Source organism: Bactrocera neohumeralis, chromosome 2 (assembly GCF_024586455.1).
Source record: "Bactrocera neohumeralis isolate Rockhampton chromosome 2, APGP_CSIRO_Bneo_wtdbg2-racon-allhic-juicebox.fasta_v2, whole genome shotgun sequence".
Classification (NCBI taxonomy): domain Eukaryota; kingdom Metazoa; phylum Arthropoda; class Insecta; order Diptera; family Tephritidae; genus Bactrocera; species Bactrocera neohumeralis.
In genome coordinates, this window is record NC_065919.1 from 468,361 (window position 1) to 483,603 (window position 15,243).

The 15,243-nt window shown below is 36.9% G+C and overlaps 3 protein-coding genes across 3 annotated transcripts; all 3 read right to left on the reverse strand.

Annotated features, from left to right (window-relative positions):
- Positions 1-688: 688 nt before the first annotated feature.
- On the reverse strand, positions 689-3,249 carry LOC126767782 (uncharacterized). Its single transcript, XM_050485410.1, has 4 exons — positions 3,029-3,249; positions 2,395-2,924; positions 1,696-2,068; positions 689-1,631 (listed from the first exon to the last, which is right to left on the reverse strand). The coding sequence occupies exons 1-4, from the start codon at positions 3,198-3,200 to the stop codon at positions 1,423-1,425; spliced, it is 1,284 nt and encodes a 427-aa protein (XP_050341367.1). The 5' UTR covers positions 3,201-3,249; the 3' UTR covers positions 689-1,422.
- Positions 3,250-4,328: 1,079 nt separating this feature from the next.
- Positions 4,329-5,864, reverse strand: LOC126757315 (uncharacterized). The gene is made up of 4 exons (XM_050471120.1): positions 5,705-5,864; positions 5,140-5,648; positions 4,709-5,072; positions 4,329-4,641 (listed from the first exon to the last, which is right to left on the reverse strand). Exons 1-4 carry the CDS (start codon positions 5,859-5,861, stop codon positions 4,442-4,444), a joined length of 1,230 nt encoding a protein of 409 aa, XP_050327077.1. The 5' UTR covers positions 5,862-5,864; the 3' UTR covers positions 4,329-4,441.
- A 4,859-nt stretch (positions 5,865-10,723) lies between these two features.
- LOC126756576 (protein Fer3) lies at positions 10,724-11,606 on the reverse strand. Its single transcript, XM_050469767.1, has 2 exons — positions 11,356-11,606; positions 10,724-11,280 (listed from the first exon to the last, which is right to left on the reverse strand). Exons 1-2 carry the CDS (start codon positions 11,486-11,488, stop codon positions 10,826-10,828), a joined length of 588 nt encoding a protein of 195 aa, XP_050325724.1. The 5' UTR covers positions 11,489-11,606; the 3' UTR covers positions 10,724-10,825.
- Between the last annotated feature and the right edge of the window lie 3,637 nt (positions 11,607-15,243).

Consider the following 15,243-nt stretch of genomic DNA (forward strand, 5'->3'; position numbering starts at 1 on the left):
CGGCTTTGATAATATAAAACTATAATTAGATGAAAATATTTAATCTCAAAGTGATATATTTCATTTGGAATATCTTCAAAGCTACGTTCCTTTTTTATTAATATATTCTGGTTATATAATCAAAAATATATCGGAAAGGATGATTACAAATCGAAAGAATTTGCTTTTGAGGCAATTATAGCGATTTGACCATTTTTGATTTTCGCGCCCATATAATTGGCGGTTAATATGAGAAACTTCTACGAAACATGGCAGGAAAAACTGAACTGTTCGCTTGAACTTACATCTTTATTCTGACATTTGGAAAAATACCTTTTTAAAACGACATATTTTAAATTTTTCCATTTTTCTCAAGGAAATAAACAGTTTTAATGGTGGACTCCAAGATTTAATATAATATTCATGATCAAACCTCTTTTTCTTCTTCTTTACTGGTGTAAAACAGCTTACGCGGTTATAGCCAAGTTAACAGCAGCGCCATTGCGTGAAGGACCATAAATCTTCCACAAAACCTTTCTGTCGAACACGTGACTTGTGAGCCAAGTTACGAATGCGACGACTGTTTCTTTGATGACAGCATGATCATAACTACTTCAATAAATTAACTTAAGCCTATATAAACTGCCAAATGCATCAATCAAATCAATTTTCATATTTTACTTACTACATTAATAAATAAACTGAGTGATTTGAAATTTAATACGATTTTAAAGCGTTTTATTTAGTATACCTAAATTGTTCTCCACAAAATACATACCTACTTACTATTCTAGGTACACCCGCGGCCAAGCGTAACTTACCATTAATAAATTTCTAGCGAAAACGTGTTCTATCACTCATTGTAACGGTACTTGTTGCGGTAAAGGAATTTTTCCGTTAAGTTTTAACGAAGTGATCTCTGACTTACACAAATATAAAATATTAAAAAAAAAATAAGTTCTGTCAAAAAAGTAAAAGTAAACCAGAACTAAAAAAAATGTTAGAAAGTGTTTGGGAGGAGGAAATTTCAAGCAGTGTTTTGGAGAAACTTGTTGGGTCAATGCCTGCTCGTATCGAAGCTGTAATATCCGCTAGAGGTGGACCGACGCCATATTAGATTTCCCGTTATTCTTTTTGAATATGTTGTAATTCCATTTTCAATTGAAACAAAAAATGTTGTTAAGTTATTACAAGAATTAGTAATAATGAAATCAAAGACTTTTGTGCAAATAAAAAAAAGTTGTCTCAATTTAATTTTACAAAGATTTAAGTCAACAGTTAAACAAATATATTCGAGCCATCTATATATTCCCCGTATTTTATTAAATCCATAAAAAAGTTACCCAAAGAACGAAAAAATTTAAGATAGTGAGAAAATATCAAGTGGTAAGTTACGCTTGGCCGCGGGTGTACATAGGTGTTTCATCGTAAAATACTATTCAATTATGAGATCTGTGTCATATAATGCATGTAATTCTTCTCTATTAGCCACGGCAAGATTTCTTTCACTTGCTGAACATATTTGGGATTATAAAACATGCGTTTTTTAAAAGCTTTTCCCGCCTCATTATTGCTCATGAAAGTTTCAATGTTGGAATTTTCATGGGGATCTAGTAAAGCCACTGCAAGCATCCGTTGAACACAAACAAAAGCTGTTAGGGTAAATAATAAAAGTTCATATGAAAGTAAATACAAACTTTTATATTTGATACATACCCCACAAACCATACTTTTCCAGTTGAGCATTTATCTGCTCGAGTGTAGGTATTGGTCTCATGTAATTTAAGGTTTTCAAGTTTCGAATCAGCTCGGTATGATAGAAATTTATGAAATTGTCAAAATTTTTCAATTTAATGTTCCATTGTGGCGAAGTCATCAAAAAGCAAAATACATCCATTGCGAAACTTCCATACTTGGGTAGCTGAAAATCAACGAAAAGCACCTCCTGAACTGTCTCTTCGTCATCTTCGCTGTGTCGAAACATTATGTTATTTATCCAAAAGTCGCCGTGGTTAAGAACATTAAAGGCTTGTGCATCGATATTGCCAAATTTTAAATATAATTCATTCATGTTTTTCATGTAACTCAACTATGGAGACAACAAAAAATTAAATTATAAATTATTAATTCGGACAATAGTGTTCAAAATTTCAAACGAATTGGCGCAGTAGATTTGAAGTTATGAGGACCACTGACTTTGAAAACGTGGTTGTGAGGAAAACGCTTTTAAGTTTTCAAAACTGATGTAAAACGTTCATAAGACAGGCATAAAAATACTCGTAACTTCGTCATTTTTGCTCCAATATACTTGAATTTATGACAAAATATTCTTCAAATATTATTCATTAAACAAAAACAATCAAAAACCTTAAAAGTGTGAAATTTTCGGTTTTCGTAAAACACTGAATTACTTACAATGACCTCCTTTTCAGGAAGCAGCAAATCATAGCTCTCCAAACATTGAGCAAACGGCTCATTGAATGCAGCATTCATATTTTCAATAAAGGGCAAATTCTGCTGTGAGAAGTAGCTGTTTACATACTCTTCTGGGTAATCGCCTCTTATTTCAACTCTCTTAGCGGAAGCAGCATGCCACTGCGCCAACTTTGCAAGCACCGCTTTAGTATGCTCTTCGTTGAGACCCTCTCGCCTTGGTGCATTTTCGAATCCTCTCTCCTGAAGATCTTCCAGAAGAATATAATTGCAAGTTAGTTCGTGAGCAAAACGATATTGTTTTGGTTTGAAATGCAATTTGTTATCGAAATTTGCACATAACTCCTCTAGCTCTGGCACGATGTTGTCGTACATATCCGATTCGGTGACAAATAATTCATGATAATCATCAGCTGACGATGGCACTTTCTCTTCGTTGTTTTCGTTCTCCTTTGTTTCATTAACCTTCAGCGGAATTTTTAGTATGAGTTGCACCCGTTGGAGGCTTGTATCTAAAAACGAAAGCACACCATAAAAGTAAATAAAATCAGAGTAAAAACTGTAATGTAAACAATTTCAGTGTGAATTGCGCTCGTATGTGAAAATCTTATCTCACCTTTCAGCTTTATATCGGCACAAATTCTTATAATCGTAGTAATATAGTTTTCGCCGTCATCTAAGGCTCGAACTGCAGAAAAGTTTATAAGATCATCAAAATCTTGGAAATTCTCACGGAGAAAAAGTTTAAATTGTTCACATGTCACCAAAGCTGCAGTTTGTTTGCTCATCTTAGCTCACATTTATATTCACTCGCAATGCATGCACGACACTGACTGATCGAGATGAAATACCTACTGCCCCATACGTACCGACAAGAGTGCATACAGACAAAAACCAAAGCTTCGACGTTCACGAACTATTGTTCTCAGAAAGAGAAATCTTCTCAGCGACGCCTACTTATTAGAGTTAACCAGAGTTGCCACTTGAGAAAAACTTTGGGTATCATAGGCCCACCAAATATGTTTTAAAACTATTAAATTTTCTTATCATCAAAGCTTTGAGTTTCATTTCACTTCACATTTCGAAAAATATGTATGTACATACAAATAAACATTAGAGGTCATTTAAATTTAGCTACATTTTCTTAATTTTCTTCAAGCAAATCATCACTACATAAGATCACCAACTTGTTAATTGACATGTCGAAAAGTTTAAGTCTTCATTTACCTGGCATCGATCTAATTTAGTTTGTTTACTGCGCAGGTTTCATGTACTTCATTGCTATACCGAAACCCCATGGTCAAACCGAAGTATTTACAAGCCCCTTTATCTTTCATTCGATGAATGAAGTTGAAGAAATGCGCGAGTATATCAAATTCATAATACTTTCCGGTTCTATTTCATAGTTTCAACTATAGTTAGGTCTCTCATTTTCCACACTTTGAGCTGATGATTTCCATTCATGATTATTTTTTAGTTAGTATGAATAGTAAAGAAGAAAGTAATTTGGTCCGATCGGCCAAAACCACAACGCTGTTGTGAACATTAAAGTGTGATATTTGCGAATGGGATTCTTGAAAGCAATGCCTTTTACTTAGCTATAGGTGCAAGTACTATCTAAAAATATATTTTACAAAACTTTAGATGTTAGCAAAACCTAGGGATTTAAGTACAATTATATATTTTCTAAATTCTATGATTCAATAACAATAGGACAAAATGATACCTCACCTAACCTACACAACTAATCGAAACGTAATTATCACCCGAAACTACAAATTGCTGTTAAATATTAGTATTTTCTGTTTAATAAAGTTGTATGTTTCGGTTCCTTTTTTGGCCCTTGAACATTCGTGAAAAAGCGAGTTTGTGGATAATTTACGAAAATAAAAACTCCCTCCTAATAAAACATTGCCTTAAAGTTTTTACTCCATGTTTGGGATATATTAACTTTATATGTTCATATAATCGATGGTCAGAGACACAAATCATGCAGAAGTCAGAGGAATTCCGTATAATTAAATCGCTGTCATTCCTCTAGGAAGCCTCGATTTTCCATCCAAGGCAAAATCGCAGCAATTTCCTTGGCATACCGGGGATTCGCATAAGCTTCATTGATAAATACCCTATTTAGCTCTTGGTTGCATATTATGGCTTCATTTAAGTGGAACTCGCTAACGCCAAACGACAGCATCACAGCTGGCAGAATTTTTTGGATCACTTCAAAACCTGTCAAGTAAAACCGTTTTAATGATAGTTGTATATATTCGGACATACCAGTTGTAACCGCATTTACCCCACCAATAGAACTTTAATATAGCCAGATGTAGGCCCGTTAACGTTGGCGGGTCTTTATTATACCCCAGTAACTTCAAGTTTAAGCACAACTCATCGTGATACACTTTGACGAAATAATCAAATTTGCTTATCTTATTTGCCAAGCAAGCTGATAGCAGCAGAGCGAGCAGGTCAATCGCAGGTGAGCCCCACTGACAGTTTGTAAAGTTAGTGAATAATACATCTTTTATATTGCCAAAAGCGTCGTAGCTGAAGAGAAAATTGTTTGGCCAACAATTGCCGTACAATAGAACATTGAAGTCGCTGACATCATAAGGAGCGCTTAACTGCTTCTGCTGCTCGAGGGATTTTGCGAAAGACCTCTACAAAAGCGAAATTATTCTAACGGAATAACTTTTTTGAACTCGGTGCACATTAGATAGTACTCACAATCTTATCCTGGTATTCACGCATGTCGTAAAAGCGAAGTCCTTCAATAAATTTACGATTTAGTACTACATCGCGCTCAATGAGCAAAGCGCTTCCATGGTTCTGGTCAGAAGTGCTAGTTTGAAAACGTTGTCTAAACTGTCTAAATAAAGCGACGTGATGATTGGATGCATAAACAGCAGATGCTGCATGGAAAGCAGCCAGTTTTTTCAAAGCAGATTCAATGTGCATAACATCAAGCCCCTCAGGGCTGCTGGCATTCCGGTAACCCTTTGAAAGTGCGTCTTCTAATAGAATACATTCTTTTATAGATCCTTCATTTAATCCCTGGTAAAATGATTGTACAGTTTGTGAAAATTTAACGTCCCTAAAAACTTTTGCATAGAGCTGCTCAAAGGCTGGCGTCAACTCGGTATACATGAAAAATTCTCTAGTTAATGCGTCTGAACTATTCATTTCCTCAGACGGTTGAGCCTTGAGCACGTATTGACCTGTTCGTAATTTTCCATCTACGAAAATCTAAAATAGTACTACGAATATATAGTCAGGAGTATTATCGTCTCACCTTCTAACTGAATTTCGATTTTAATGGAGTAGGAAAAGTTACGTGGGTTCCTCCATTGGCAATTGAAATTTGAAATTTTGCGAAAACCTTTTACATTTTGCTGTAGCAGACGAGTTAAGAATGTCTCATTTAACCAAATCGATTGTACTGTGGACATGACGAATGCTTTAAACTACATTCAATGGCACGAGCATTCAACTTATTAACTGACATAATTCGAATTTATTGAGAATATCAGCTTATCATCTACATATATCGCAATTTATAGTATCGTTCAACGTGATTAGATAAAGTAGGTATTTCTCTTCAGGCTGTTCTACCGTTACCCGTAGGAAATTTTTACCATAACAGTTGTAGGTGTCGAATTATGCTGTTGTTGCTCGTGAATACGGAATTTTGAGTTCATACAGCAACTTATTCCTAATATCATTTCAATCGCTCTCAACATTTTCCATGATTATCCTAAACTTTCCATAAATTTGCCCAAATATCTAATCAGTTTGCTTTAGTGAACAATAAATTCGTTAAATGATGGAAAGAAGGTGAAGAAGGGGAAGAGATGATTTACCCCATTTTTATACTCTTGTAACGTGTTATTACAGAATATACATAATTTGTTCACCTAACGACAGTTTGTATCAATCAATCGAGATAGATCTAAGGTTATATATAGATATTTCAGTGGAAATCCAGGTGACCGTTTGTACGTGCAAGCTGTAAATTGAATAAAAGTTAAGATATCTTTATTAAACTCGGAGAACATGTTCCTTGGCAAAAACGTAAAGAAGAGTTTGTTGATGGTCGCAATCGGACCGATGCCTCATAACAAAACCGTAAACTAAGATACGGAATACAAATTTGGCACAACGCATCACATTAAGGGCACCTGTGGTTGGAAAACCTTAAACAAAGTTGACGTGGTCCCACCCCCAATAAGTTTAATTTATAAATCTTTCAAACCAATACAAATATATCGCCCAAATTTTGCAAAAATAGCAGAAATCGGTTGATAACACCGTCCGCCTCGCGTATAACGTTTAGTTTAAAACTTCTATACATATATAATATAAACTACTGTTCGATAAATCAACAACTGAATCCGCCAGGGACATTAAATTTTACACCCGAGATGTTACGAAAGGGTTTTATAAGGGCCGGTGCCAAATTTGGACGGTGGGCGCATTTAGATGAAAATTCATATGTCGGGACCTGCAGAAGCGATTTCAACCAGATTTGATAGGTAATATTGTCCTGACACTCCTACAGTGCAGTGCGAAATTGAGCGATGCCAATCAATGTGTTGGGATAAAACGCGATTAGTGCCTCTGAGGTGTGCTGACTTATGACCAAAATTTGAAATGGGTACGATTGGGTGAAAGCTTGCCCAAAACTTCATATAACATCGATTTCGTAGAACAAATAATGTTGAACTCCTTCGCAACACATTTAAAATAAAGTTTTGCAAACACCTAAAGGTATTTGTTAGTCTTTGATCTTGGCAAGTTGCAAGAGTATGAAATGATCGGTTACACCCGAACTTAGTGCTCCCTTATTTGTTCAAAATCACTCAAGCCATAGCTTAAAATACTTATGAGGAAAAACATATAAAGATGATGTACGCCTGTTCAATAGATAAAGCTAAAGCAATTCATCATATCGGTTTAATTTACTTCACATTTTTCTACTGCTTTTGTGCTAAATGTAATAAAATCTGCACAAAATTGCAAGTGCAATCAAGTTGTCACGGAGTGCCATTAAGTCTGGGTAGAGTCAGGGTGCTTTAGATCAATGAACATACTCGGAGGCCTCGTAGTGCTAATCTGATTAATTTGTTATGGGAGGGAAAACAGGGAAAACATACGATTGATATGAACGAATTAGACAACATAGCGCCTCGGTGGCATATTTAATTCAATATGAGCGTAATTTGTTTCATGCATAGCCTTTCGAGGCGTGTAAGTGCCAACAAATAATCGTTTACAATTTTCACAACTCCGTATCATTCTTCACTGCTGGAAGTTCCGTCCATATTGCGACATTCCTACGCCGGAGTTCTCAAAACTGCTACAGTTTTACTTAATAATGTTTTAATAAGACTATCAAAAGTCATGTTTTCCCCATGTGCTAATCGGTGGCACGTGAACGTCCTTCACTGCGGCGCGCACACGAAAGCCAAATGCGCACGATAATCCGCCCTTCATAATTGGCAGAATGAGGGTGCACTCATCACTCACTTGCTCGCTGGCGCGGCCGAGCGTTGCTACTCTACTTAGGGACTGATCATTGTTCGACATGCATACACGGACGCACAAGTGTTTGGCCTGGCGGGGTGCTCACTTTTATGCATGAAGTGTCACTAATTCCACAAAACATATTTCACGCCTTTTTGAGGCGCATACACATTCCCTTATTGCTTAGAAGATTTGAAACAAATGTTGCATTCGAATATTACGCAACAACCCTATTAAAATTGGCAATGGAAATACTGTGAAGGATTTATTAAGCATTTTTGTAAGGAGCTTTCAAGTAATATCTGCCAATTTGGATTCAATTAAGAAAAATATAAATTAAATATAAAATATATTGATTCTTTCGTTCACGTAAATGCGCTCATATATGTAGTTCATAACTAAATATATGTACATATGTATGTATGTAAGTGTTTGAATTTGGTTACGATACATATGCTTTACATATACTATACATATTTATATACATGTATGTATATACCTTTTAGCAAAACGTAAGTTCTATGGCATTTCTTTGGTTTCGCTCTATTAGCTATTACTAGAGGGTTGGTTTTGGACGCATCCCTTGTCTCGTTTGCCACACACTACCACACATTCGTCAAAATATTGCTCAATCTGTTACATTTAATTTAATTATAATTTTACGCTTTGCTAACATGTCTCTCCTCGCTTTCCTCCTCCTGTTTGCTCACGGTCAGGTGCAGCGATTCTCATCCGGCTGACTTCTTACTATTTGTGGTTAGGGCGCATTGTTTACTAACAAGTGTATAATTCCTTTTATCAATGGCAATTACGTAGCGGGATTATCAGGTATATTTTGGTTCTTTACGAACAAGTAAAAAACGTTCCGTTGGCGTGTGTTCTGCGACCGTTTTCTACTATATATCGCCAGATCAAATAAAATAATCGTACCTATTTACGAGTCCATACATGCAGAAGTATGAATGTTTTTATGAAAACTCATTTGCTTGTATTAGGAGTTTATTGTTCGTATAATACATTATAACTTTTTTGTGTTCTTCTTTACTGGCGTAGATACGCGATTATAGCCGAGTTAGCAACAGCCGCCAGTCGTTTCATCTTTTCGCTACGTGGCGCCAATTGGAAATGCCAAGCGAAGCCAGGTCCTTCTCCACCTGATCTTTTTAAACTTAGTGGAGGTCTTCCTTCCTCTGCTTCCCCCGGCGGGAGTGTTTTCGTCCATTCGGACAACATTACCTAGCCTGGCAATTACATACAGCTCATCGTTCCATCGAATGCGATATTCGCCGTGGCTAACGCGCAAAGGACCATAAATCTTTCACAGAACCTTTCTCTCGAAAACTCCTAAGGCCTACCCATCAGATGCTGTCATCGTCCATGCCTCTGCACCATATAGCAGGACGTGAATAATGAGCGACTTGTAGAGTTTGGTTTTTGTTCGTCGAGAGAGGAATTGACTTCTCAATTGCCTACTCAGTCCAAAGTAGAACCTGTTGGCAAGAGTTATTCTGCGTTGTATTTCGAGGCTGTCATTGTTGTTGCTGTTAATGCTGGTTCCAAAATAGATGAAATTATCTACAACTTCGAAGTCTGTCAAAGACTGTCAACAGTAACGTGGGAGCCTAGTCGCGAGTGCGACGAATGTTTGTTTGATAACAGGAAATATTTCGTCTTGCCCGCTTTAACTGCCAGACCCATCTACTTCGCTTCCTTATCCAGTTTGGAGAAAGCAGAACTAATGGCGCGGGTGTTGAGGCCAATGATATCAATATCATCGGCATACCCCAGCAGCTGTACACTCTTATTGAAGATTGTGCCTGCTCGGAGGTTGGAGTCATGTGTATATGTAAGTTCACGCAAGTGAGGAAAGTTCTCTGATTGCCATTCACTTGGGAGTGACCAGAAACGATTCTTTTACATATGGCTCAAGTAGCTCACGACTTGCGGTCTTTGTCCAAGTATCCTCTGGGTAGCCTAAGAACATCCGTTCGAAGGCGAGCTAAAGTGAGAAGGCGAAACATCCCCTACATAGGGTTGTGCGCTGGGTTTGGGATCCGCCACGTAAAAAACGTTACCAATGAAAAAGCGTCAACGGTATCGGATGAGAGACCCTTCTCTTGATGACGACCATGGCAAACGAACTAAGGAATGCGGAGGCTACTCATCAACTAAAACGGCTAGAAGCTTGTGTTAAAGACCTTTCGACTTCCTCTATAAATTTAATGAAAATAGAAGCTTACTTTAAACATAAATTAATATTATATTTTCGTTACCGCATTATTATGTAGTATATTACGTAAGTGCAATTCTGCAATAATAGGAAATGCAGTGTAGCCTGAAAGATATTTTCCGAACTAAGAAAGGTTATGATAACAGTATCAAGTTGATCCTGTGCTAATAGAATATTCCATATTAATAATAGTCGTTTTAGCATCAGTTATCATATTAAATGATTTGTGTCACGGTATATGTATTGTCTAGATTATTTGCCATCCCACGAAAGCTTGCGCATGCCCATATTTTCATGAGCAATATGTCAACTTCCCACTTCGGATAATCAGCAAGAAAAAAATCGGAATTTGTTTTACACATGGCCCTTGTGAGAATAATTAGATACTCGATATACTGGGATAAAATCGTTGAGGCGATATATAGCCCTCGTTGTGAAGACTGTACCCATATGAATGCATAACTCCTGTATTTATTATTGGTGAGTCAGAGATATTTTCATTTATGTCTGCTAATGACGGCGGCTAATGAATTAACAATAAAGTTTGGGTTGCTTCTTTTATTGCTTACGTAAAATAAAAACAATGCACATTTATCAACAGAACTATTAAGCTATTTTTCACCCCGCCCTTTTTCCATTTATGTAAGTTAGCTTTACAACTTAGCTTAAGCTGTGACTATAGGGCGATACGAAATCCCTTTGAAATGCCGCCGGATGAAGATGGTGGTGACCGATCGGGCCGGGATGATGGTGCCCATTCATTCCCGCATAAAGATCATTCGAACGCGGTTTGTGCGTCGACATCGGGGCACCAGTCAAAAGTTCGGTCATGAACCCTATGTATGTGATTGCCAGGCGTAGAGTTTCGATGCGAGACAGTCTCTTTTCGTATGCAAATGTTGGTACTTTTCGTCGCAATTTGTCAAAGGCTTCATTTAGGTTAAACATCCTACGGCGTTCGCGAATATTTGCCGCCCGTCGTTGAGCCATCGATGCCACTCGTCGACGAGTCTTTTTCGTTAGGCTTCCATTGGTCGATTCCGAATTATTGCTGCGACTGTTTGTGGATCGGTGATTACTTACCAAATTGCTTACCTGTGAGCGTTGCCAAAGAGCTGTGGAGAGCAAACATTAAAATTTCCACAAAAGCGATATGTAACAGTTAAAGAGTCTTCCCAAATTTTACACACCTAAATCGGTACAGGGAAAGCCAGCGATTAATTCTTGATATGGCACAATTGGGGGCGGAGGAGGGGCTTCCTGCCCCCACAAAGGCTGAAACGGCACTTCCGGCATATAAGACGGTTCGGGATGATGTTGCATTCTAAACAACTCCACGATTTCCGTAAATTTCTATCACACGTTATAAATTAATGTTAAAGAAAATCCAAAATTCACTAAATCTTATCAGACTAAAATCCTCTTGCACAGTTCTATTTGGAAGCTGAAGTTGAAATGTCGCAAAGGCAATGTCTCTTCTATTTAATATAAAAATTAACAGAGCCTCAACTATATCCTAATGTGGCAGCCATTTTTATTCAGGCAACAGTTTTCATCTCTCTGATTGGTGGAAATGTTCACTTCTCTATTAAGGGTAGAAATTTAGAAAGAGCGGATGAAAAAAAAAATTGAGACTACCTCAGTCGAAGAAATATGGCACACAGGTGGCGGAAAATGGTTGTTGAACAGACTGAAAGTTAAGTAAGTGAACTCGCTAAATATGGTCTGGTGATTCTTTTGAGAATTTTAGAGTTACCAGATGCCAATATTAATGTTTGCCAATATTATTTGAGAATATTGTGAGAAGAATAGTTGAAATATAATTAAGAAAGTGGGGATTTTGAACTTGCGAAACCATTTCGGATGGCTGAAGTCAAAGTTAAGAATCGGAAGTGGTCAGAAAACAATCAACAGCTGTTAGTTCTATTTAAGTTATACAAGTATTAATTAAATTTATTAATCGGATATTAATGTACATACAACCTGTCCAGAAAGTATCGGGAATTCTTCATTTAAATCTCCCGCTTATATGGAAGACAGGTAAATTATTTTTTTTTAGGTTGGTACAACTGTCCTTAATTATGATGCCAAAAATCAGCGCAATCAGTCAACAAGTGTGTTCACAAAAGCTGTCGATGTCAGTCGACCTCAGCTCTCGCGTCGAATTTGTTTTGATGTCTTCAATTAACTCAAAACAGTTTCCCCGGAGCGGTTACTTGAGTTACAAGAATAGTCAGAAGTCACATGGAGCTAATGGTGATTGCTCAGTGATATTTGTTGAGTGTTTAGCCAAAATTTAACAAAAAAACTTTAAAAAATTTTGTAAAATTCGACAAATACTACTGAGGTCGACTGACATAAACAGCTACTGTGAACACACTGGTTGACAAATTGTGCTAATTTTTGGCATCATAATTAAGGACATTTGCACCAACCTAGGGGAAACAAGTAAGGAAGAGCTAAGTTCGGGTGCCACCGAACATTTTATACTCTCGCATGATAAAGTGATAATCGAGATTTCATTATCCGTCCTTTACATATTTTTTTTATTTTGCTGTAAAAATTAATTAGATTAGTAGTTCCTGAGATATGGTTTTTGGTCCATAAGTGGGCGACGCCACGCCCATTTTCAATTTAAAAAAAAAGCCTGGGTGCAGCTTCCTTCTGCCATTTCTTCCGTAAAATTTAGTGTTTCTGATGTTTTTGGTTAGTCGGTTAACGCACTTTTAGTGATTTTCAATATAACCTTTGTATGGGAGGTGGGCGTGGTTATTATCCGATTTCTTCCATTTTTGAACTGTATATGGAAATGCCTGAAGGAAACGATTCTATAGAGTTTGGTTGACACAGCTATAGTAGTTTCCGAGATATGTACAAAAAACTTAGTAGGGGGCGGGGCCACGCCCACTTTTCTATAAAGGAAGGGCTAAGTTCGGGTGTCACCGAACATTTTATACTCTCGCATGATAAAGTGATAATCGAGATTTCATTATACGTCATTTACATATTTTTCAAATACCGTATTTTTGTAAAGTTTTATTCCGCTATCATCATTGGTTCCAAATGTATATGTATATTATACAGAGAAGGCATCAAATGGAATTCAAAATAGCGTTATGTTGGAAGAAGGCGTGGTTGTGAACCGATTTCACCCATATTTCGTACATGTCATCAGGGTGATAAGAAAATATTATATACCGAATTTCATTGAAATCGGTCTAGTAGTTCCTGAGATATGGTTTTTGATCCATAAGTGGGCGAGGCCACGCCCATTTTCAATTTTCACAAAAAGCCTGGGTGCAGCTTCCTTCTGCAATTTCTTCCGTAAAATTTAGTGTTTCTGCCGTTTTTTGTTAGTCGATTAACGGACTTTTAGTGATTTTCAACATAACCTTTGTATGGGAGGTGGGCGTGGTTATTATCCGATTTCTTCCATTTTTAAACTGTATATGGAAATGCCTGAAGGAAACGACTCTGTAGAGTTTGGTTGACATAGCTATAGCAGTTTCCGAGATATGTACAAAAAACTTAGTAGGGGGCGGGGCCACGCCTACTTTTCCAAAAAAATTACGTCCAAATATGCCCCTCCCTAATGCGATCCTTTGTGCCAAATTTCACTTTAATATCTTTATTTATGGCTTAGTTATGACACTTTATAGGTTTTCGGTTTCCGCCATTTTGTGGGCGTGGCAGTGGGCCGATTTTGCCCATCTTCGAACTTAACCTTCTTATAGAGCCAAGGAATACGTGTACCAAGTTTCATCATGGTATCTCAATTTTTACTCAAGTTACAGCTTGCACGGACGGACGGACAGACGGACAGACAGACATCCGGATTTCGACTCTACTCGTCACCCTGATCACTTTGGTATATATAACCCTATATCTGACTCTTTTAGTTTTAGGACTTACAAACAACCGTTATGTGAACAAAACTATAATACTCTCCTTAGCAACATTGTTGCGAGAGTATAAAAATAGCTCTTAATTTGTTTTTATGAATAAAAATTTAAATTTCAACTCAATAAAAGTTCACAAAAAATTTAAATAAAAATTTACCTTTTTATTAGAAGATGTCGCCTATCCATTTAAGATTCATTCTTACAATAGGCATTTTAAAATAGACTCCAAATGTTTACAAATGAACAGTTTTACTTTTCCTTAACCCACAAATATAGCCCCCTAACGCTTTTCAAATTACATAATATCTTCTTATTCTTCCGAATAAGCCCCTATATTGTTTTTAAATTTATCAAATGAGAATTTAACTTGTGCATATTTATAGATGTCTCTGAAAGCTTTGGAGAAAAACTCTTCAAATATTTGAAAGCTTCGGAAGATAATTTAATATGCTTTGACAACAATAATACAAATATAGTCTTGAGATCGACAATTTCTACCGGCCAATATTTTTGGCGACAGTGAGGATTTATACTATCCCTCAGGCAAGATAACCGGAACATTTAGGACACCCATCTTGCATTCCACTAAAAAAAATACGCCGTCTTGAGGTCTCCAATAACTCCCCACTTGTATATATTGTCTTGCATAGGCGGAATATGGCAATGGTCTAGATGGAAATTTGTTCCAATTGTGCAGTAAAGCAGCTTTTAGACTTTTTGTTGAGCTAACAATCAGTTGTATGACAAGGAAAATTACAATAAAATTTGGTATATTTTTGACTCATATTGGCGGTACAATTAATATGCCACAGAGATGTTCAATACTATTTCTGCAAAGTTTTACCTTGTTAGATTAATTGTTTCTTGATTTTTCGCACTGTGATATAGGAATTTTAAAACAACGTATTTTCACCCGAAAGTGGGCGGTGCCACGCCCATGGTCTAAGTTTTATTCTGTTGATCGAATTTGGATGATTTGGAGATATGTACTATTAGGGAGGGGGTCACACCCACTTTTTCAAGACTTTTAGGCCACAGGGGCCCCTTGCTGCAGTTCTACACCTTCATTTGGTGCTTAGTTATAGAATTATGCGCATCTACGAAGTCATCCTCTCATTTCTGTAAAGCAATCCGCGTTTAGTCAAGTTATCGCTTGCACTGACTGACAGGCGACAA